This window comes from Hylaeus anthracinus, unplaced genomic scaffold, assembly GCF_026225885.1.
Source record: "Hylaeus anthracinus isolate JK02 unplaced genomic scaffold, UHH_iyHylAnth1.0_haploid 0, whole genome shotgun sequence".
In the NCBI taxonomy this organism is placed as follows: Eukaryota; Metazoa; Arthropoda; class Insecta; order Hymenoptera; family Colletidae; genus Hylaeus; species Hylaeus anthracinus.
Genome location: NW_026533254.1, coordinates 12653049 through 12676857, shown reverse-complemented (window position 1 = coordinate 12676857; position 23809 = coordinate 12653049). Strand labels below are relative to the sequence as shown.

The 23809-nt window shown below is 43.8% G+C and overlaps 1 protein-coding gene across 3 annotated transcripts; it reads left to right on the top strand.

Moving 5' to 3' along the window:
- The first annotated feature begins 1479 nt into the window (after positions 1–1479).
- LOC128891200 (uncharacterized) lies at positions 1480–23471 on the top strand. 3 transcript variants are annotated; one of them, XM_054150523.1, is made up of 10 exons: positions 1480–1876; positions 6168–6514; positions 6743–6869; positions 17206–17386; positions 18189–18270; positions 18765–18943; positions 19920–20216; positions 20943–21164; positions 21693–21833; positions 22321–23471. In XM_054150523.1, the coding sequence occupies exons 2-10, from the start codon at positions 6420–6422 to the stop codon at positions 22458–22460; spliced, it is 1464 nt and encodes a 487-aa protein (XP_054006498.1). In that variant the 5' UTR covers positions 1480–1876; positions 6168–6419; the 3' UTR covers positions 22461–23471. The 3 variants fall into 3 exon arrangements, with proteins under 3 accessions (XP_054006498.1, XP_054006515.1, XP_054006506.1); XM_054150531.1 differs by lacking the exon at positions 1480–1876 and adding an exon at positions 1944–2078; XM_054150540.1 differs by lacking the exons at positions 6168–6514; positions 6743–6869 and having other exon boundaries at positions 22321–23465.
- The last annotated feature ends 338 nt before the right edge of the window (positions 23472–23809 follow it).

The following is a 23809-nucleotide window of genomic DNA, read 5'->3' as shown; positions in this document are numbered from 1 at the left end:
CGGATGCCGTCGCGTTAATCGTCCGACACGGGTGACGTAAACCCTCGAAAGGGCAGTCCCATTTTTCCCTCCCTCGGTAATTGTTAATTACTCGATTTCATCGGATGTTGTTCGTCACGAGATTAAACGGGCGATGCTCGTTCCATCGAGCCCAGGCTCTATTGCGTGTTGGGTGAACAAGAGGAAACGCGGTGAATTGCCCTTCCAATCATCCCATTATGCGAGCCTGCTTAGCTCTAGTACCGCCAACTGCCCACAGAACAATGTCTTTCATTTACGAGAATTTCGTTGCAAGATGTTATCTCCGCGATCCAGTCGACGCCCGCGAACCGAGAACTTCCTTGGAACCGTTCCTCGCTCAAACGATTCCGCATAATCGCAGCGTGCGAATAATTGAAACCAATCGACCCGCGAGCCACGTGCTCGAGCCCATAAAACCGGGGATAGCAATTGCTGTTGTACACAATGTGGATGGAGCGTGAATAGTTGCTCTTAATTCCGGATTCGATCCGGTTTCTGTTGCGATAGAGATTCGGTGCGCATTAATTGATGATTAGGGGTCGCTGGGGGGTGGGGGTGGGCAGTTTGATTAGCTCTGATTAGCTCTCCCAGGTGGCTATTCTATATCGAAGTATATATATAGAATATGTATGCTGAATTTTTTATTCTATTTGCATATTTGTATTTGCGATAGACATTGTGATCTTGACTATTGGAACGTAAATACTCGATATCAAGTCTGAATAGTGCGATACATTGGACGATATGCTGGTGATCCTGATAATAATCTTTTCATAAAAATAACAGATCCAAGATTATTGTTTAGTTTAGTTTAGAATACATATGTATGATACATATGTAATATATGTGTATAATATATATGTATAATATATATTCGAAATCACAGTGTCTGTCATAAATACAAATATGCAAATACAATAAAAAATACACCATTAGGAAGACGTTCATAAGACACACGTGGCTACTGCACGAGCCTAGTGGCTAGATCGAGAACAAATTTTTCTGAAAATTGAACCCACAATGTCTTCTCCGAGAACTACACACAGCCAAACAGCAAGAAGTAAACCACTTTCCCTGTAATTACGCTAATTGCCACGAATTACGAATCGCGTTTGACCCTTTCCGTGCAAATGAAATCGTCCAATCAGACCGCGGTTCTCCCGGCCTCTCGAGGAACCGCCGAAAGCAGCCGCAGTGGACGTAGGTCGCGAACTTCGTTACGCTCGGACGACGGTTTCCAAGCGGGCAATGTCAATGTCTCTTCAGGATATCCTCGGTGGGTCAGAAGCACCAGCCGATCCGTTCTCTGTCTTGCTCGAGGAACGAGGACCCAGAGCGACGCACACCGCCCCCTCTGGGATCTCCTGGCCCCACCTTCTTCCCGTTGTAGTTGTCGTTGTCGGCTGAGGTCGGAGTTCATTGTGCCACAAGTGCATTCCGAGTGCCGGCGACGCCAATTGCTCGTTACGAACGTGAGGCCAGTTGCGTGTCGGTTCGTGAAAGCGACGGTGACGTTCGCCCTTCGTCTTTCGGGCTCCTCCTGAAACTCTTTTCCGTCCGGCGAGGGTCCGGGAGAATCCTCGTTCGTCCTGCGCGGTTCCTTGCGCAACCGATTCGGGGACCTCGGTGTCGCGGTGAAAGGGAAAGTGTCGCTGGACTTTCCGAAGGTTGCGGTTTCGGTGTGGCCAACGGCGAAACAATTGCCGAAGCTGGACGCGTTCATTGTACGTCGTTCGAACAACGGAGACGCGATATGCCATAACAGACTGTCGCCGGTTGGGATCGTCGAGGGATCCTTTGTGCACGTCTCCGGGACAGATCGAGTTAATTGCAGAAGCTCCGTCTACGAAGACAGGTTCGTTGACGGGATAAAGGGGTCCTAGCGAAGCGGAACTCGCGTTATCGAGCGACAAGAAGAGTTCACCGTTTCCAAAGCGAGGGCTTCCCCGGTTATTACGCTCGCCTGTCATCCGTTTCGTTCGCTCTTGGGATTTTAATCAACGCACGTACTGGACCGTGCGACGCTGCTGGCGTTCGGGAACAATTTTGATATAGGTGTGAGTTTTATTGGTGTCACGAGTCTCCCGTTTCACGAAACGTGTTCGTTAACTCGCTCTGGCTACGTGCTGACACTCATCGTGAGGTTTCAGTGAAATAACGTACGATTAAACGCGTTTATTATCAACTGTTTGACTTAGATAGCGGTTTCCGTGCGCTCGAATTACTGGTTTTGAAATTCACACCTCTGTCAAAATTGTCACGCATACGGGCGCGAAGGAAACTCGTAAATTACCATTCCATCGACCAAAGCTAATTATGCAAGATTACTTGGAATTCTCCGAGGCTCGTTCGAAATCACGTATGAAAGTGAGTCAACGGTCAGCGGACTGTTCGCCAGGTGCCATAATTACGGATTCCTGAGCGAAAATTAACCGACCCGCGTCGACCGTAATAATTATTATTTTCCCATCGAACGTGCATAGGTAACCGTGAGAAACTATTTTCGTTTAAGCGAATATTCTAGCTTAACGTCGAGGAACAATTGATCCTGTCGTGCATTTTCTTGTGATTTAAGATACGCAATCTGAAATCTAACCGTCTATCGAACCATGCGTATAGCGATATGCCAAAGCGATTGAAAGCATTTTTACCAAGTATTTCCTCGTTGAAGATATCTAATAACTCTTGGAAAAATATAATAAAATTCACGCGATAGAGGGCAACATTTCTCTTTCACTGAGATTTAATTACTGGGTTGTCCGGAAAGTCACGTCGATTTTCGGTAGATGGTACAGGTCTGAATATATTGGATTAGTTGAAATAACAAATAACATATATCCATCCCTTGAAAGGTAGAAGTGCTGTGAAACAAAATTGTACCTATGTAATTCAATAAATATATATCAAAATTTAATTGTGCCTTTGAATTTTTCTTAAAAATTGCCACGAACTTTCTGGACAATCTAATAAATAAGACATAACAAAGATTTTGACGAGCCCTTTAATCATTCGTTACTCCGAAATGTCCATCGCTTGTCGTACGACGAATTGACGTGATAATAACAGAAAATTACACGTCACGTAGGAAAAAAAGAGCACGGCGACGCACGTGGTGTTTGCGTGAGCGAGAGTGATTCGCCACGCGTTCGATACATTTCGCCAGCGTCGTTCACGTAACGGTCGGACTTTTCGCCTCCGACGTCTCGGAAAAATAGCGAAATAAAGTCATACCGCGTCGTAACTGGTTTACAACAGGACGAAAGTAATTGCACATGGGTTTTGCATTCTACGGGTAACGAGTGGTCGTTGAGGACGTCACCTGTTTCCGTTGCAACGGGCATCAACTTTCACGGTGGAGGGACTCGTGGAGAATTTATGGTCAAAATGTTCGTCAAGGAGGGAAATATTAGGTTGTCCAGAAAGTTCGTGGCAATTTTTAAGAAAAATTCAAAGGCACGATTAAATTTTGATATATATTTATTGAATTACATAGGTACAATTTTGTTCCACAGCATTTCCACCTTTCAAGGAATGGATATATGTTATTTGTTTTCAACCAATCCAATATATTCAAACCTGCACCATCTACCAAAAATCGACGTGGACTTTCCGGACAACCCGATAGATTTAAGGACATAAGTATACATTCAAGTAAATAGTGCAATTTTTTGGAAGTATTTCCGCGGAGAATATGAAAGATATCAGCTGGCAGATAATAAAGTAGCTGTTTTGTGTACATTCTCACAGTTTTCATTTGAAATCAATAGGGATTTAAATTTACTTCAAAGACGTATCTTTCTTCTATAAGAACCTATATTCGGAATAAAATTATTGTTTAAGGTATCTTTTTATTGCGAAAAACGTTATACAAAAAAAATGACAAGAAATTGTGCTCTTTCGTTTAAACACCTCCAGAAATGCAATATTGAATTTCTCAGGGGAGAATTTAGATCCATATAGAAGAGAGACATGTCTTTAAAGTAAATTTAAATCTCTATTGATTTCAGATGAAAACTGTTACCTCCTGAATGTACGCAAAAGGAAGCTGATATTTTCAATATTTTCCGAGGAAACACTTCGAAAAAATTACAATATTTACTTGAATACGTGTATAAAATGTTCTGAAATTTTCATTAAGTTATATACATTCCCTTTTTGCTAAAAAATTCATGCAAATCGTTAAAAATACGTAGTCCTAAATCTATTTCCCCCCCTAAACAGTCTTCGTTCTCGACGAAATCGATCACCAAAGTTTAATATTAATAGCGATAATAACTTTTAATTGGCAACACGGTATAGCAGAGATTAATCTCTCTAGGAAATTCATCTTTCAGATCTACGCTGTTTACATGAAAACAACCAAGTTAATTGAGCCGTGCGAATGTCTCTCCATTGCCAAGTTTGACACAATCGAGCCGATCGGTTAGTCGAAATCCTATCGCGTAGATCTACGCCGAGATCTAGCTTCAGACCTGGTGTCTTTACATAAGAGGAATCCCAGATGGCTATCTCGTCTCGAATATGTAACGAACATTCCTGGTAGCTTGTTTCATTCATAATGTAACGCCGGAGTTGCGCGAGGGATGAAAGAAATTTCTCACAGCAAAAACAGCTGCGTCCCGTGGAAAGTATTTCCTGAGAACGTGGAAAAAAAAGAAATCGAGGGAAATTGAACTGTAAACCACATGCGGTCGATGATACTCGACCCAGAACAGTTGGTGACATTAGAGATAGATGAAAGCTCGCGAGGTATCGGTGCTGTTATCGATTTCACGGTACGCTCGGATTCCAAATACACGATTTATCGCCGCACCGTATTTTGCGTGAAAGGACCGACCGTATTTTGCCTTGGAGACAAAAAACTCGAGTAACCGAATCTGACAGATTTCTCTGTGCGACTGATTTCCATTAATTCCAGGGATTAAATTAGTTTCGATTTTCCTTCATTTTCCCTCTGGTTCCTTCTAAATGGACGTTCGAAAACGCACCGGCTCTCGAATTTTCGTCGACGTTCCGGTGGAGAGAATCTGTTTGGCGACGCGTTATTTACAACCAGTCGTATGTTTATTAGATGCGTCACTCGTATCGCACAGTAAATCAGCCAATTGGAGCAACTTAATGCTTCCTGTCGCGAAGGACGTCCTTTGAAATGGATCGTTTGTCCCTCTTACGTCGAGCATCGACGACGCAGCTTCCGAGATAAATCTGCTTACAACTGCTACGCTTCCAGAGAGCGTGGAACACACTGAGCGGAAATTTTTGCGAAACGACTCCTTTCAACCGTTCTCTACATCCTTACCATTCGTCATCTTGATTGTAAATAAAAAACAATTCGGTCACCGTCGAAACCCGATTCGCTCCAAAGTTGCTCTGTGCTTTGTGCTTTGTCTTGTTTAAGTGGGTACAGCAGGATATCTCGGAAGATGTTACAGTTATTAACCCTTTGCACTCGAGAGGTGACTCTCAGTCACCATTAGGTTTCACGCAGCAAATCTACAATACCTAATGTTTCTTTAAGTTTAATTTCTTTGGAGCTCGAAGTGTCAATAAAATGATTGTCGGTGAGGTAAAGGTGACCTTATTCTCAAGTCTAAATAGATTAGAATTCGTGACAATAGAATGCTAAGAGAAATCTCGAAAGGCCTCGAGTGCAAAGGGTTAAGAACCTGTTTCTACAAAAATTGTCATATAATAATAATTTTCTTCGTGTGGGTGAAGTAATAGAGAAAATCTGGAGGTAAATCTAATTTTGTTTACCGGAATACTATATTTTCTCCTCCAAGAAATAATAGCAGACAATGAGACAAATTCAAAGAGGTGCTACACTACGACGTTCCGAGTTTAGCAAAGATAAATCGTTAACTTATGTTTACGTTCTGCATCGGCTTGTCAAACACGACACCCAATATAACAAGGAAATATTATAAACTCCGCTTTCACACGTGGTCTCAGAGCGAGTCCCGTTGAGCCCCCGGATGACCACAAATGGATGAAACCGATCAACGGCCATCGCACATCGAACTACAATACTTTCTCTGTAAAATTCACGTTTCTCTCCCTCTTGCTAGATATGAGCTAGATATGGAGCGGCACGGGGTCGTTTCGCGGCTCTTATTACCGATAGTAACTAGACACTTTGCGTTTAGAATCGCTCGCAGTCCGGATTACCGTTTGCTTCCGGCAATATGACACACGAGACGATGCCGGAGCCACGTTTATTCGGTCGACGGCGACGTCCATCCAGGTTGTTCGGAGGCAGCCCGCTCTGAAGACGACGACTGAATCCTCAAGCTTCGCGTTTGTGAGTACCAGAACTGAAAGTTCATCTAGATTTATGAACGAGATTCGCAGGAACCCAATTGTCCCGGTTTCCAGTTGATCGAGATTCCGGAGTTGAAATGAGCGTCGCGAGAATCTGGCAGCTGATCCCGTTGCTGATCATATCTTCTTCGAGGGTATTTTCAGCCAGCAACGTCTGCCCGCGAATAGAGAGGTGAGTAGTATTTCGAGTCTATGATCGATGGATCGAAATTGCGAAAAGATTATGGAATCGTGGGAACGTTTTCTGCCGTACCAACATTGAACGGAGCCATGGACGAGCCTTGGCAATAACCCAGACTGTTTATTACGCGGTCACCCGGTCCTACGGCATACCAACGCCGTCCCGATAAGGATATCGGCCCGCGAGAAACGGATAAGTTAATTGATCGAACGTTTGCAGTTACACGGTCACCTCGATGGAAACGTACACCGAGCCGGTTACCGTCAATACGTTCACCTGGTGCCTCCAACTCCCGCCCAGGTGCCTGAAGACGTGGACCGAGACGAAGAAACGCTATCGAGTAAAGGTGAGCGATATAGTAAAACAACGAAGCCGTATCAACCGGAACGTGTCGTTTCTTAATGCTCGGAACGTCCGAAAACTCTTTCGATTCGACTCGTCGTCCACTCGAGGCTCCCGAGTATGAAAAGAAGGATATTATTTCGGGTGGAGAAAAGTGAAACGCAAAAAGTCGACAGAGCCGGCCACGGGTTTCGCAATTTCTCATCTCGTCGCGTCGGAGGAGCCTTTCCTGTCGCGCAGAACGAAAGGGAAGTTGGAATGGACCGAGGGGCTCGCAATAAATCCCCAGGTGGCTGTGTAACGATCCACGGTACACGCGGCAATAAAACGTCGGGTCTTCCGGTTATGGCACTTCTTCGTCCCGTTGTGGACGACAAACGCGAATAATACCCATGCTTCACGACCGCGGGGAATACTATTCGACGCTTTTATCTTGAAACAAACGTTGCTCGCCTCTTCTTTAACACGTTGGCTGTCAAACTGTTGATCGTCAAAATTTCTACGAGGGTAAAATTTTCTTTCTGTACAATTAAAAATGGTACTATCTAATATCTGCGATCAAACTCATTTTTGCAATTCCTTTAAAATTCATCGATCCTACCTAGATTTACTTTCTTTAACACCTCACCTTAAAATTAATGTGTTTAATTCCTTCGTAAAAATCCTTGTCACATATACAGCCAATCCCATAAGTAATCGTACCTTTTATGTTTATTGAAGACATTTGCCTAAATTAATTTGTAGGTTTGATGTTTCTAAATAAATTTTTTATTATAAATATATACATACATTCTCTAGTAGTCTATTTATCTAGACGTCTACCTACCTATCTAGAAATCTATGTACATATTTGTAATGAATCATTTATTTGGAAACATCAAACCTGTCATTTAATTCAGACCAATTTCTTCGATGGACACAGGGGGGGGGGGTACGATTACTTATGAGTAGTCTGCGGATCTTTATACAGAATAAGATCTTAGCAAACGTACCTACAAAAATTGAACCTAAATAGAAATTTATTTTACTCAACACACTACAAATTTCCTATAAATGCATAAAAATCCGCAGTCTACTTGTGAGACTGACTGTATATTACGCGACGGTCAACGTGTTAAGAGCACCACATGGAAAACAAGTCGAAATTATTATATCGTAGAATTCAAAACCGCCCGTGGTACAGAGGACAAATTCAAGACTACTCAGTTCGTTATGTGACAGTTGAGGCTAATTACAGGAGAGTCAAAGTCTTCCTGGTCCACGTGATCCGTCTGAAAAACGCACGTGACTCGTTTAACGCGGAACTCGGAATCCACGAGCCCTCCGGGAAAATTCTAGGACACCGAATTCCTACTGTCGGTATTTCAATTCCCGTTGTAGGAATCTGACAATTGGCAGAGTGACAGACGACCGGAAGGAGCTCCCTTCGTGGAACTTTTCCCCGCAAGTTTTTCGCGCGGCTCTGTAGAAAACATTGCGCGAGATTTATTTCACCCGACCGCGATAAAGTATCTTTTTCGATCTCGTTACGTGGGACGGTGTTAATTTTCATGTCGACGTTGACCTAAGAGATTTATTTAATTACTCGGTTCCTGGTCGGCTGTCGAAACGATACGCCAGCTAACTTATCGAGATATCGAGGCTTCCGCCATTCGTGCAGCCTTTTCAGTTTTTCATACTGTTTCACGTAATACTACTGGAGATTCGAACGGTGGGGTTCACTTGGCTTTTTTAGTCATCCGAAATGAGTGGATAATTTAGTTAGGTATGAGTTCTGAAAACATCTTCGAATCACAGACAGAATCGGAACATAATTTTAGACTGCAAAAACGATTTCATTAAAGTCAAACTTCATTTTTACCACAAGTTCGAACAATACGAATCCCGAGAACAAAACAGACCGAACACCGGCCACTCTCGATTACGCAACGGGTGAATAATGATTAGAAGAAAGTCCCGGAAAAACATCGGCCATTAACGAGCCGCGTAAATGATATAATTTTCCCTTCTTCGTCGCGGAAAGCTGGCCACCGTTGGAATAATTAGGTGGAGCAGCCCGACACAATTAAGAAAGTTAAGCGCGCGCCAAGCGGAACGATTCGATACATTTTGTAACCGGTAATGCTCGTTTCGCGAGGCACGGAACAAAAACAAAGGTAAAACGAGCAATTGTCCGTGAGATTCCTTGGGACGGTGATTAAATTATGCGATACGCGCGAACACGGCCCGATTAATTACCGTGCAGAACAGATAAATCAATTAAGGCACAAGATTCCTTCGTCGTTCATTTATCTCCCGGATCGATCGAGATCCCGATTTCGGTAGTCAATGGCTAGGATCGCGCTTACGCAATTCGCATGATCTGCATCGACACGTGGCGTAAGCTATTACCACCGGAAGAAAGCGAGCACGGTGTTCGATGCAAATGCGCTCGAACTGGAGCAAACGTGGCGGTTCCCGTATCTAAACAGTAAAAGCAGTAAAAGCAGTTTCACCGCTTAGACGCGGGACACCGTGCGGCATTTCAAACCTAAGTGATTTCACGGATGGTAATGCGATTGAATACATAATCGCGCGAGGTGATAACATCTCTTTGCTAAGAGCACGCGGTGAAAACGAGCACACGTCCATTTTCTTTCACTGGATAACAAAAACGTGGTGTTTGTATATGAGTAACGCTACAGCGACAGTGACTGACGTTGCACGAATTTTTTTTTTTAAATCCTTATGTACGCAATGGTAAATTAGAGAATTCATTTTCGGAGTATTTTCATCCTTTCAATTCGACTTGCAACAGCTGCAAAAAGTACTTTTTCCAGCGAGCCCGCGGAACTTTGCAAAAGTAGAGAGTTACTACTGTCAAAATCCATGTTGACCAGATAACAAAAATGAAATGTTTGTATATGAATAGCGCAACTACGTGACAATCGCTAAAATTTTTGTAAAAAAATCTTTATGTATCCAATGGTGAATTAGAGATTTTCACCCCTCGAATTCGGCTCGCAACAGCTGCAAAAAGTATTCTTTCCATCGAGCCTGCGAAACCTCGCAAAAGTAGAGAGATACCGCTGTCATAATCCATATCTGTGGATATCCCTTGTCAGATTTTTTTTTAGGTATCCCGCAAGTGCACAGGCGTGTACACGGAACACCCAGCCAGGCGTTGCGCTGACAATGAGACCATATTCCTGTGAGAAACGATCGTGGTAGCAGCGGTAGCATCTAACCGGCGCCATATATCGCGCGTTGCCCAAGTCTCTCACGGCTGGAGCGGGCTTAATATTTATTGCGTAGGAACATCGCGGCGTATTTCGCTCCGTATTACGCCTGAGCGTTGCATAACGCGAGCGTAATGCGTAAAATCGACTTTCGAACGCTGATCCACGTGAATTCATCGGCTACAAACACCCACACTGAAATTAACCGACTAACAATGTTCGATGTTTCGACGGAAACAGAATAAAATTATCAGCTGCGAATCGTTCGATGTGGAGCATCGGTGACATTTTAATGAACGTAGAGTCCTTTGGAAATTTTGTTGCTAGATGGAGGAGGACCAAGCCTTTTATATCGATTAGATTCAAGACTTTCGCGAGTAGTTTGAAACGAACTAATCGAGCAGTTTTAGCGTTAACGACGCGAGTCGCGAATTTACGCTAGCGAAATTAGTACCGTGGCGTTTTGGAATTTCCGACGGGTAGTCTGTCGGTTCCGCTAACGTTGGCGTGGATTTCGCCATCGGATCGATGACTCGCACGCACTCCTTCGAAAGCGTTCGACCTGGGACGTCGCGTTGCGCACGAGGAGGATGTGACCGATAACGTAATACCTGCGCCGAAGAACGAGGATCTCCCTGGCCGTTGCCATTGTGAACGTCGAGGCATTGACAGCGAGAAGGAAGAGGTAGATGATTATCCGATACCTAGGGAAGTCGAGGAGTGCCTAAACACCGCAACAGAAACTGCTGTCGTAAACCACACGTGGTCGACATTCTCTTAACGAACAACAGTGGCTACGTAAATGCATCACCCCGAAAATATTAAATTTATTGAATTTACAGAAGCTATTTTATTTTTTCTAAAGCATCCACGGGATCAGGATGGGTATGAAATGAATAAAAATCGGTGGACTGATTTTCGCGCCGACCGCAATCCCATAATTAACTTCGGTGATCGACAGATTGAGAATGAGAGAAAATAAACTCTATCATCGTTAATGGGAACGGTAACTGAATCATGGGAAGTGTTACGCGCCAATTTCAATGATACTTTGTTGATAACGATTGACCCTTCTGCATAAACGCTCCATAAGTAAGATAAGTATATCGGGTTATGACGTGCTATCCATGTTAAGCATAATTGACGGACCTCGTGGTGTAAGTGGGGCAGTTTCCATACAATTCAATAAACAATACGAAACAAATATTTTCATACGAAGCGCGGGCTTCCCGGGAAATCGATTCTGGAGATCTATCGAGTACGCGAGCAATCGAATGCTACTACCGTGTCTGTCCATTACTCGCCGTTTCTACTCGTGTCGGCGTTTGTAAACATTGCTGGCGATACGGTACTTATCTATTCCAACTAGTTGCAGCTAGTTGGAAGATAGTAGGTTCAACGGTGAACAACACCGTGGCATCATCGCTATTTGCAAACACCAACACCGATAGAAACGGTGAGTAACAGACAGACACGTCGATTCGTATTCGCGTAAGGATAATTTTATTCGTACAACGGATGACAAGTAAAATCGAACGTACCACGATTCTATATAACCAGACAACTCCCCCAGATAATCATTTTAAACGCTTGTCTTAAAAAATGATTACGCGCTCGTACTTTAAACGGCCGATCCATAAATTCGTCTCTATCTTGTATTAGCACATCCACGACCAACCGTGTTCGGTGCCGAGGAATGCACGGGGTGGCGATAAAAACGGAATTAGCTTTATAACAAGACCGTAACCGAGACAATGAGAACCTTGAAAGCCTCGCAGAAGTGGAGCTACCGGCTGCCTGGAAGCGACGGGGACGACCGTAGCGGGAAAATGCGGCAAGAAACGTTGGAATTTCTCGAAAGCACCAGGATGCCCTAGAAAATCTGACACGACCTGGTGCGAAAATAAGGAACAAGGTGTTTCGCCGGGGGAAGGGGATCGATGGAATCGGGATAACGGACATCGGACACGGTCAGTTGCCGTTCGACGTCTCGAGGTTGCTCGTTGTTTTCTACGGATAGAAAACACCGGAATTGCGCAACATTTAGGCAGTTACGTATTTACGAGCCGGTCGATGATCATAGACAACCGTCGAGTCGTTGAATCGACTTTACAAGACCATAGATAATCGCCGAGGGAGGCCAATTATTCGATTGGACACCGAACGAAGAAACAGGTGTTGCGTGAACGGACGGTTTGTGCCACATTCTGTTCGCGGACGGATCATAAATATTATCCTGATCACCGTCGTCGTTAATAATTACGGTAATCTCGGGCTGACTTAATTGATTCTTTGCCTGAATCGAGCCTAACCGAACCGTTGCGCAACGCGATTCAACGCGAACGTTTCCCGTTCTTTCCTGTAAAGAGAGAGGAATCATTAGCAAAAACATCGATTATTTTATCTGCGCGGTGCAATTCATCACTCCTCGTGATGGAGCCAAGTGTCGATTCTACGGGAACGAGAATACGTTATTCCTGCCGGTGGTTTATATTGTCGGAGAGAGGTCTTTAAACGCCTCTTAAGGGGGTCATCCTGTGTGACGGCCGTTTTTTTTTAAGGTTTATTCGGAATTTTTTATAACGAAATGAAAAGACACAGAGTATCCAAATGTTTACTATGTATTTATTCAGACTTTAACTGCAACTTTGAATTTTTTTAAGCAAAAATATGTGTAACACCGGCAAACTTCAGATTTATTCGAAACCTAGGGTTTTGCCCAGCTCTGGGTTCGCGCAGCAAATCTACAATACGTAATGTTCCTTTAAGTTTAATTTCTTTGGAGCTCGAAGTGTCGATAAAACGATCGTCGGCGAGGTAAAGGTGACCTTATTCTCAAATCTAGATGGCTCAGAAATCATGGCAACAGTATGCTAAGAAACATCTAGAGTTGTTGGTATTAGATTGTCCCAAAAGTTTCTTTCGCTTTATTAATAAGTAATACATGCACAATAGTTTATGTTTTATGTTACGTTACTGAATCGTGCACGATTCATTTTGCTCCGTTGCTGTTACAACATGAATATCTATGAAATTAGATTGTCTATTTATATAAACACGAGCACATAAAATAATTGAGTGCAACTCGCGAAAGAAACTTTCGGGACAACCTGATAGATACCAGAAAAAAAGGCCTCGAGCGCAAAGGGTTGATATCCTTGTGCGTTTAACGTCAAATGCTCCCAGAGGATGATTATAGACGCCCAAGGCTTGATCGAGGCTTCCTAAATCAGCGCTTCCAACGACACAGTTACCGAAACTGTGCTGAAACAATTACTGGAACCTGTAACGTTCATAAATACGCTCGAAATGCGTGAAGTGTCGAGGCCTCATCGTCCTTATGCTTCAAGGACTATAATTCATGGATCTCGTCTGTCGTAGCTTGATTTCAAGCAGAATGGAAAAAGCGCGTGATTTTCGAAATTCCAGCAGGGAATTTCGATCCACTTTCGTCACACTCCATTACGCGTTCCAGGCGCAACGGTATCGAGTACCGGTTTAATCTGTCCCCTGGAATATTCGCACTCGTAGATCATTCGGGCAGCGGCCTCATGCATAGAATCCACGCACGTAATCCACGTCGGACGATTTCCGTATTTCTCGAAAGTTTTATACCGCGGCATCGTGCTCGTTACATTTCCTGCGATTCATGTCTTTTCATGAAGCTAGTTAGGCCCATACGGGGCGCTCGAGTTTCTCCGGGCCCAATTTATACGGAGGAAATCCTAATTAATTGGAACGGGGAATTGCTTTTTTTTTGCCGACACATTTTTCTGCGTTTCCGCGGAACGGGAACGTCCAATGAAGACATTAACGATCGCCGTGAAGGTTGGAATCGGCGTGCGCGTGTCGGCGTAACGCGTTTCACCCTTTTCGAACGGCGTACGTTGTACCGGGTCGATGATTACTTTTTCTCCACGTAGTTTGCCTCGTTTGAGTAACGATCGGCTGTAATTTACCGGTCGGACGCAAGCCGAGTGAATACGGGCCGCCCCTGCACGCAACGGCGTTTACTTCTTTCTGGCATAGCGAGAGCGAGCTTAACTCCATGTTGCCGTCGCGAATGACGTTTCGTCGCGTTCGATTATTCGAGTTTTCACTCGCGGAACGCTGAACTTTGAGGGAATAATCGAATAGAAATGGAGACAAGGATCGTTATCGTACCGTTCGCAAAGGAAGAACTTTTGGAGGGTCTTTGATTGCAAAATACCATAAGGACATTGTCCTAGGACAATAAGGGGGTCATCCCGTGTGACCGCCGTTTTTTTTAAGGTCTTTTCGGAATTTTTTATAGCGAAATGAAAAAACACAGAGCTTCCAAATTTTTACTATATATTTATTCAGCCTTTAACCCTTTGCACTCGATGCCTTTTTTTCTGGTATCTCTCAGCAACTCGAGATGTTTCTTAGCATTCTATTACCATGAATTCTAAGCTATCTAGATTTGAGAATAAGGTCGCCTTTACCTCGTCGACAATCATCTTGTCGACACTTCGAGCTCCAAAGAAATTAAGCTTAAAGAAACATTAGGTATTGCAGATTTGCTGCGTGAAACCTAATGGTGACTGAGAGTCACCTCTCGATTGCAAAGGGTTAATGATCTATGACGCGCACAGATTGCCAGGAGCCTGCTCCAAGCCGAATCCCCTCTTCAAAGCCTGTTGATCGCGATTTTTCCCAGCGTAGTTCAGCCACGATTCGTTTTTGCTCCCTAATCGCCCTCACTTGGCCTCCCCCAGTCGTACTTCATCGTCTAGTCGCATGGCAACCGGCGCGATTAATTCGCGTGCCATTTACTTGCATAACGAGTTCCTCCTTCGCTCCAGAGGGAGATATTAATTGCAACATTATGCCATACCGGGGGGGGGATCGCGTTAATCGACTTTATCGTCCCGGGCGATCTGTAAGCCGTCGATAACGTCGTGGAACGAGTAAACTTCTCCGGGAGGTCCGTAATAGGAACGAACGAGGACGACGTTTGACGCGCAAAAATCCTCAATTTCCTTCTAATGCGTTTGCAATCTTCCAGCTCTTCTGGTTTAATCCGTTCACTCACAAGGAAAGCTTTTCAAGTATCCGCCTTCGATTGTTTCGATTTTCGGATATGTTTTAAAGGACCGAAAAACAAAATATACGTATTTTCTTTATTTTAGCTTGTTTCCATATTTTGGGGGGTGAAACGACCCCGTAAAGTTTCAGATGCAATAGACTATCACCGAAACTATCACAGATAGAGGAAAACATTTTAGGTAAAATTTTCATGGCCCTAAATATTGTAAAAAACAATTTGCTTATAATAACAGGCTATTGGAGCTGAAACTTTCAGAGGTCGTTTCACCCCCTAAATATGGAAACGGGCCAATATAAAGAAATACGTACGTCTTATTTTTCGGTCCTTTAAAACATATCCAAAAATCAACACAACCGGAGAGAAACACCTAAAAAGCTTTCACGAATCCTCCATGTCAGTTTTCTTTTGCTCTGCATCCTTCAGCCTCTTCAAGCTCGCTCCCAACAGTTTCTTTTTTTTTTTTTTTTTTTTGGAGATAGTTAAGACTAGACCCAAGCGGAAACTCGTCGTAGTCCCGCGATAACGAACCTTCTCTCCATGGAATCGTGAGCACGCGATCGATGATAAAAGCACGCACACACGCTCGTGTGCAATCGTTACGCTTAGATGCGCGTGTAAAACGACCGTTTCCATCGAACGACGTATCAGAAACCGAGCGGAGAACGCAAGCAGGAAGGAGAGAAGGCGGGACGCCTAATTTATGGACGTGGACTTTGGTTTTCTCGCGCATATCCACTTACGATGGATTACGAACGAAACCGTTACACGTTTTACGCGTACCTCTCCTCTCGCTTTCGTTTCCATCGGCCGCGACCGCTCTCGTTCCCGTTCGAAACCGGAATCTCGCGGATCGAGAGCCGGACAGTCACTTTGTAATTACTTTTATGATAATCGTCCACGATCCGGTGGACTAATCGGTAATTTATGGGCGATTTTAATGGCTGTTAACGCGAGATGGACTTGTTCTTTATTTCGCGATCTGGATTGATGCATTCTTATTCACTCTCGAATCCATAATTTATAGGGAAGACAAATAATCAAAAAAAAAAAAAAAAAAGCTCGAGTAAATAGTATATAAAAATACCAGAAATAATAACGTGAATAGAGGTTATCGTATTAATATTTCATTTTGCGTACGTTTAGCACGTGTTTCTCGTGTACATTCAGTCTCATAAGTGTACCCGGTATGTCTGTTGAAGAAATTCGCCTAAATTAAGTAACAGGTTTGACGTTTTGTGAACATTTTCCTAACGTACAAAAATATACAACAATTTACCCGCGAACATCTGTCATTTAATTTAGACAAATTTCTTCAATGAACACGAAGGATACGAATGCTTACGGGATTGACTGTGTGTGTTCGCGACAAATGTCGAAAATTCAAACTCATCGATTGTTCATCAATCATAACCACGAATTAGATTTTGTCCAACGGAGTCTCGTTTCGTGTGGCCCCGCGAGGAAAGTGGGATACTCTCCAAAGTATCGCGAGAGTCGGTGCCAAAACGCGCCAGTTCGATGGCTTAGACGGCCTACTTTTTGTTCCATGATCGTTTCCTTAACTGGCCTGCTGTTTGGAAACTTGGAACGCTCGTTGGTTTATTGAATACGAGCCTACCGTGCCATTTAGATTAACGAGGAACCTCGTCCGACCGTAGCGCGTCCATTTTCATGAAACTTTGCATAAAGACAGATCGTTAAATAATATTTCGCACGTTTTCCTTTCGAAGAGCGAAAGAGGCGGTACGAACGGTCATACGTAACCCTTTGCACTCGAGAGGTGACTCTCAGTTTTCTTCAGGTTTCATTTGTTTGGAACTCGAAGTGCCGATAAAATGATTGTCGTTGAGACAAAGGTGACCTGACTTTCAAATCTCAAATTAGAGATCTGATTTTCGAAGTGAATCTAAGCTTAGCATTCGTGACAATAAGATGCTAAGAAAGCGTCTCGAGTTGCTGATAGATACCAGAAAAAAGGCCTCGAGTGCAAAGGGTTAATTCCCCAGCGACTCCAGCCTAAATTTTTGAAGATCCTGGCCCATATTTTCCAGACCGAGACGAAGACTAGGAGCGTGAACGAGTGCTGCGAAGGCTACAAAATGATCTCATCCAGCGACGACGAGATTGGCATCAGGTGTGTGCCGTTTTGCGAAAACTGCCTCTCAGGAGTCTGCGTCTCGCCGAACGAGTGTCGATGTAATCCTGGGTACCGAGGAGACAACTGCACCGCTGGTAAGCACATCCTTCTACAAAATTCTTTCATCGAATTCTACTTCCGAGAAGTAGGAATATCCTCCATTCCACGTCCTTCGCAATTAAAACACAAAAATTGATGCCTGTACGTTTAGCAGAGATAAAAACTTCGCGAGTCTGTACTGTGTCAGCTATTTAAAAAGCAGCGAAATCGTGACTTAACCCTTCGCACTCGAGGCCTTTCTTTCTGGTATCTACCAGTAACTCGAAAGCTAAGCTTAGGTTGAACATGTAGCCGGATTCGTAATCGCAAACTAATTTCAGATTTTACTGCACTGATAATCATTTTATTGACACTTTGAGTTCCAAAGAAATGAAACCTAAATAAACATTATTGTTGGTAGAGTCACCTCTCGAGTGCAAAGGGTTGAACTCGTCCTATTTTCGTGTAAACCGCAAGATACAAAAGATTTTTGATATCCGATAAATTAGGATCTCGAGCCCGATCGAAAGGGTGTCGTAGCGATCGATCGCGAACGCAGCGGGCTCGTTTCTGCGTCCAAACAGAAGCCTCTCGCGGACCTTGAAGCGTGCAAAGTACGAAACTCCGCAGCGGATGTATTTCACGCTCGATGAAACAGACCGGCCTTCCTACGATCGCAAACGGGCGAATAATTTTCACGCGAACGCTCGTTACGATTCCGAAATAGGCGGCTCGACGTTACCCTTCTACTTATTCTTTCGTTCTCGGCACCCTTGGTCTCCCTGACAAATAGTCAAAGCACGCGTCCACGATCTACACCTACAGTAAAGATTTGTTCGAACCTTGTTCTGTTTGTAGCGTGTCCAGCAGGCACATGGGGCTCGCAATGCAAAGAGAAATGCGACTGCACCCAGAGCGCGCCAGGTCTACTTAGACAAACGTAAGTTTATGACTTGTAACGCATAGATTTCTCTCGAGAAACGATAGAAGCGCTGCTCAAAGGAATCCTAAAACCTGCATCATTGGAAAGAGCATGGACTCTTCGGCCGATCGCACACTGGCGCAACCGATTTGAAATTAGCGTTGCAAACCGTTTGCACTCTTTGTTTTACCTAGATCCACGGTCGCATGCAACTACTACTGTAGTTTCAGAGTGGTTTGATACTGGTTCGTTTGCGCCGTGTGCGATCCGCCTTCGGCATAACGATCTCAATCCTCTTTTAACAAAATCTCGATTATCTTTATCTCTAAACTAAACAAGTGGAAACCCTCTTCTGTTCTTCCTTCGACTTTCCTCAATTTCCGCGTATCTGGCGTGTCGTGAATTACGTAATGTTTACTAAACACAGCGCAACCTGTTGATCGCACGCACAAGCGCTCCGATAATCGAGCCCCGAGCATTCGTCTCGCGGATAATTACAGTGTTTGCTCCAGGTGCGACGAGTCGTGTCTCGACGATCACCAGAACCCAGAGTACGCGACTCGCTGCAACTGCGAGACAGTGTCAAATAAGTGCGACCACGAGACTGGTCGATGTTTGGCCAACGAGACGATCATCCCTGCCAGCGGAAAATCCTCGCAGATTCCAGAGACGACGGAAATCACGACGGAAGGTAATAACCCGAAAAGAAACGTTCCAAGTGAAATATTTGTTCGCGCGATGCAACCGTTGGTCGAAAGTCGCGATCCTGAATACGTAATTCGATGGTAAACAGTGCATTCGTGGAAGCTGCGACGAAGTGCATTTAAATAAACTGTAACCATTGCGGCTGACGTTTACGCAACGATCTTGGAACGATCGTTGTCGTCCTGATCGCGAGACGGTAGTGGCTTAAATTTTAAGGTGGACCAAAAATTCGTGCGTTTTTTTTTTACGTTGTTTCAATTTGCGTAATTTTGTTCAGTCGTTAAAATTACTTTATGTGCAAGTGTTATATATCATTTTTGTAGCTTTCGGAAAGCTCTTTCATATTTAATTATTAACTAGATTAGTTTATTGATCGTTTAAATTTTGTTCTCGTTTCATTGAATTCATTGAAAATTTGAGGAGTCGAGTACTTTTACGTCACTACTGGAAGCAAGAGTTTGAAGCTACTGAAGCACCAAAGAAAATATTATATTCGGTAGCTCGAAAACTCTTGCTTACAGTAGCGACGTAAAAGTACTCGAATCTCAAAATTTTCCACGATTTTATTAAAACGAACAAAAGTTAAACTAATGTTTAATTAAAATTAAATTAATGCAGCTAAAAATTTAATATAAAAGGGCTTTCGAAAAGCTACAAAATGATATATAACGCTTGCATACGAAGTAATTTTAATGACTCGAAGAAATTGCACAAACTGAAACAACGTAAAAAAACCACGAACTTTTGGTTCGCTCGAATGATACAATCTAGTTTGATATCTCTCTAAAATTAACCGAAGTCGATTACGCATGAGTGCTTGAGATGAAACATCCACAATGTCCTCCGTTCGGCTAAGAGAATTGCTCGAATAGTGTGGTATTCGAATAACGTAGATCCCAATCTCCTTTGAATGATTATTCGTCCGATTTCTTCGATAGGTAATTGAATGTTTCCAATTGCAGTCAGCCTCGAGACCGTATCAACGACGGATAATCCTTCTGAAACAACCAGCCCGGAAACTACCACCGCTTCGACACCGGATCGTCCGAAAACTAGGACACAGGCTCGCGAAGATGGGAACTCTAGCACCGCCAGGCCCGTGATCGTTTTAGTTTCCGTTCCAGAACGGAGAAGGAACTTGGAAAAGGAACGAGGGAAATTCCCAATGAAAAACCCCTTCCTGAGACACGTCGACGAGGACGTTCCTCTGCGCGTCGTTCCTCCGCTCGAAACGAATTATGCCAAGAACGTTCACAAAGGTAACGAAGACACTCAAACTCCCCAGACGGTGGATAATTCTATAATGTTATAACGCTGAAGTCATACACAGTCAGTCCAATAAGTATTCCTACTCTCTACGTTTATCGAAGAACTCTGAATTAAGTGACAGGCTTAATATTTTCAAATAAATGCTTCATTATGCATATGTACACAAATTTACTTTACACGTTTATACACTTACAATAAAAAATTTATTTGAAAACATTACAGCTATCATTTGATTTATTTGGTGGACTGGAAAGTAATGTCGTTTTTGCAATTTTAAATACTTGTTTAACGATCATTAGCTCGTTCATTTACCGATTTGGTTTACAAAATTTCCACACTAATAAAATATCCGCGGTCCACTCAAAACGCTGTTGATAACGAGAGCGATTACGCAATTGATTAAAAATAGAAATTTATTAGAAATGTGTTTGAATTTAATATAAAAGAAACGACATCACTTTCCAGTCTACCTAATAGACAAATGTACGAATATGGTACGAATATTCACGGTACGGACTGTAGTTGCCCTTTAAAAACTCATTCGTGTAGATTTAATTCTCTTTTGACTTCCGAGTAGATTATGATACTTATCCCGAGTATCGCTGGAGGATTTTTTTTTATTTTGACCAAAGTCAGCCTACGAAAGTCTCAACTACCGAAGAGATGCAAGGTAAAATTGCCCCCAAGCCTAATCCGTAGCTGTTTATTTCGAGCAGACGAGGTTCAGCCGACTCCTATCCCCCTGGACGTTGCTCTAATCGTGGTAGCCTCGATCGTGTCCCTGGGCCTGACCTCGTTGGCCGTCGCCATGGTACTCCATATGCGCTCGAAGCTGTTCGAAACGGCCAGGCTGTCGATCTACGACGTGGAGAAGACGAAGAGCCAGGAAACCGAATCACGGGCGAGAATCTCGTCGATAGTCGCTAGCGCTGTTCCCCGTGAGTACGCGATTCTTTCGTTAGATCTTCTTTTCTGGTTCATTGCTGAAGATCCCTTTATCCTTGACCTCGTTTACGTTCGCGTAATCCTATCACGTTGGCCATCTTGAACCCTCCGGACAGCCTAGGTGTTGGATCAGTCGCAGAGGATTAGAATGTTCTCCCGTGACGGGTTTTCCTTTTTCCCTCGAGGGAAGTGTTTCGCTCTATGAGACAGTGTTTCTCAAACTTAGATGGTAGCCAAGTCGAACGCCATAATTCAATGGGCTCTGCGGGCTCCGCCGTAACTTCCTCTCGTCGATAGTTCTGTGTCGTTGATAGTCGAGTGTCGATATTTTACGATCAGACGGTCCAAACAACCTTCATTGGAATGCTTTTGACCTCCTCGAATGTTGCGGATCCTCTTCAGCATATAAATAATAATTTATTTTTGGATCCTCGAGGTTGATCTCGAACCAGAGAATCGCGGCGTTAATAGACTCCAAGAGTGTCAAGTTAGGCCCTACATTTCCTTAATTGCACTTGCAGAAAGCCCTGTTCGAGTGAGTCCTCTGTTTACGTCGTCCCCAGAGCAAGGAATGACGCTGACTGTCGCTGGCATCGACCCTTCGTGCAACTACGCCAACGGAGCTGCCACCATCGGTCTTCGTATTTCCGGCAATCTGCGTGGTAAGCGAAATCCTCGCGTTATCGTTAACGGTACGGAAAACGAGAGTTGGAAAGCTATCCGTGCATCTCCGTACAAGTTTCTTAATTAAAACGCATCCTTGTCTTAACTACGCCAACTAACGCTCGCACCAAAGTAAATTAGAACCGATAGCGGAAGAGGGAGGCGTGCTCTTTTAACACGTTGACTGGCTGACTTATATTTGTAAAACATGTGAGCCTATCACTTCGTTTCTATATGATCGAAACTTATTTGTATTGAATTTAAACTTGTATTTATTTTTGCAACCTCGTCGAATTCACAAATACTATGAAAATTTATTTTCTTTAATTTCTCATCTTTAGAATTAATTTGTTCGGTTGTTTAGAGGAAAATTCAGACGTGGCGTTCAAAACGTTAAGTAACCCCGTATGATAATTCTCCTTTTCGAACGAGTATCGAAACCGACCAATTTCGAACGCTATACATTTTCCACGTCCCGTTTTCTAGATTTTCTGCAAGACGACCACTACGACCATCCGCCAGCGACGCTGATTCGCCTGCAACCCGACTTGGACGCGAACGGGGAACACATCTACGACGAAATTCCACTGCAATCGAGCCCTCTCAGATCCCGCAAGGACTCGTGATCGGAATACACGATCTACCCAAACAGCCAGAAAGTAAAATCGATGGCGTTGGTACAGTAGTCCCTTGCTGACTATTCTAAAATCGCCAAGCTGATATCGGCTCGAGTCGACGGTCGCTCGAGCTGATGAAGCACGAACAATGGAAACGACGCGTGATCGGTACTATGTTATAGTTCGAAGATTTGAATTCGGGGTGAAAATGTCGCGCCTACGACTACCAATTTGCTCACGATGTTTTTATATATAGAGATAAGAGCTTCAACGAGAGATCCAGTCTTCTACTGTTCAACTTGAACGCTTATTAATTCACGAATACGCGTTATTCGTGAATAAATAAGCCGTGAATAATAAGATAAAGATTGAATCGACGCAGCAGGGGGTTAATCGAGGAAAAAGGAGCCCGTCGAGTCCCGTTCGGAGTCTTACCACACGTTCCACGGTTTTGCGGAAGAAAGCGAGCAAGAACTGTCGCGCCCGAGGCGTTCGCGTGCCATTGTTAGAGTCACGCTCTCGCGTGCAATTCCGGAGGCGGATGTGAAAGAGCCGATTCGTCTACGGGCCAAGAAAAATCCGATCGGACCGGTTTCCGACCTTACGCGGACTCGTCTAGCGTGCAAGGCTGAACGTGACTGCGATCGGTCCTCGGCCGGGCAGAAAAACGGCATCGCCAGCGGCGCCAATCGCTGCCAGGCGTCGCGATTATATTATCCGTCGAGGCGTGTACAGCGACGACTTGTCCTCGGGCCTCCCTTTGCGTGAACAGAGATTTCTCTGAATTTTCCACTCATTCCTATTCGAACTGTTCATTCGTAGATCTTTCTTGGACCTCCGTTCGCGTGAACAGAGATTTTCCTGAATTTTCCACTCCTTCCTATTCAAACTGTTCATTCATAGATCTTTCTTGGACCTCCGTTCGCGTGAGCAGAGATTTTCCTGAATTTTCCACTCCTTCCTATTCAAACTGTTCATTCATAGATCTTTCTTAGACCTCCGTTCGCGTGAACAGAGATTTTCCTGAATTTTCCAGTCCTTCCTATTCAAACTTTTCATCCACAGATTTTTCTTGGACCTCCGTTCGCGCGAGCAGAGATTTTCCTGAATTTTCCACTCCTTCCTATTCAAACTGTTCATTCATAGATCTTTCTTGGACCTCCGTTCGCGTGAACAGAGATTTTTCTGAATTTTCCACTCCTTCCTATTCGAACTGTTCATCCACAGATTTTTCTTGGACCTCCGTTCGCGTGAACAGAGATTTTCCTGAATTTTCTACTCCTTCCCATTCGAATGTTTCATCCACAAACGCCAAGAACCAATACGTGAAACAATACTTTTATAAAATTCGTGTGTGA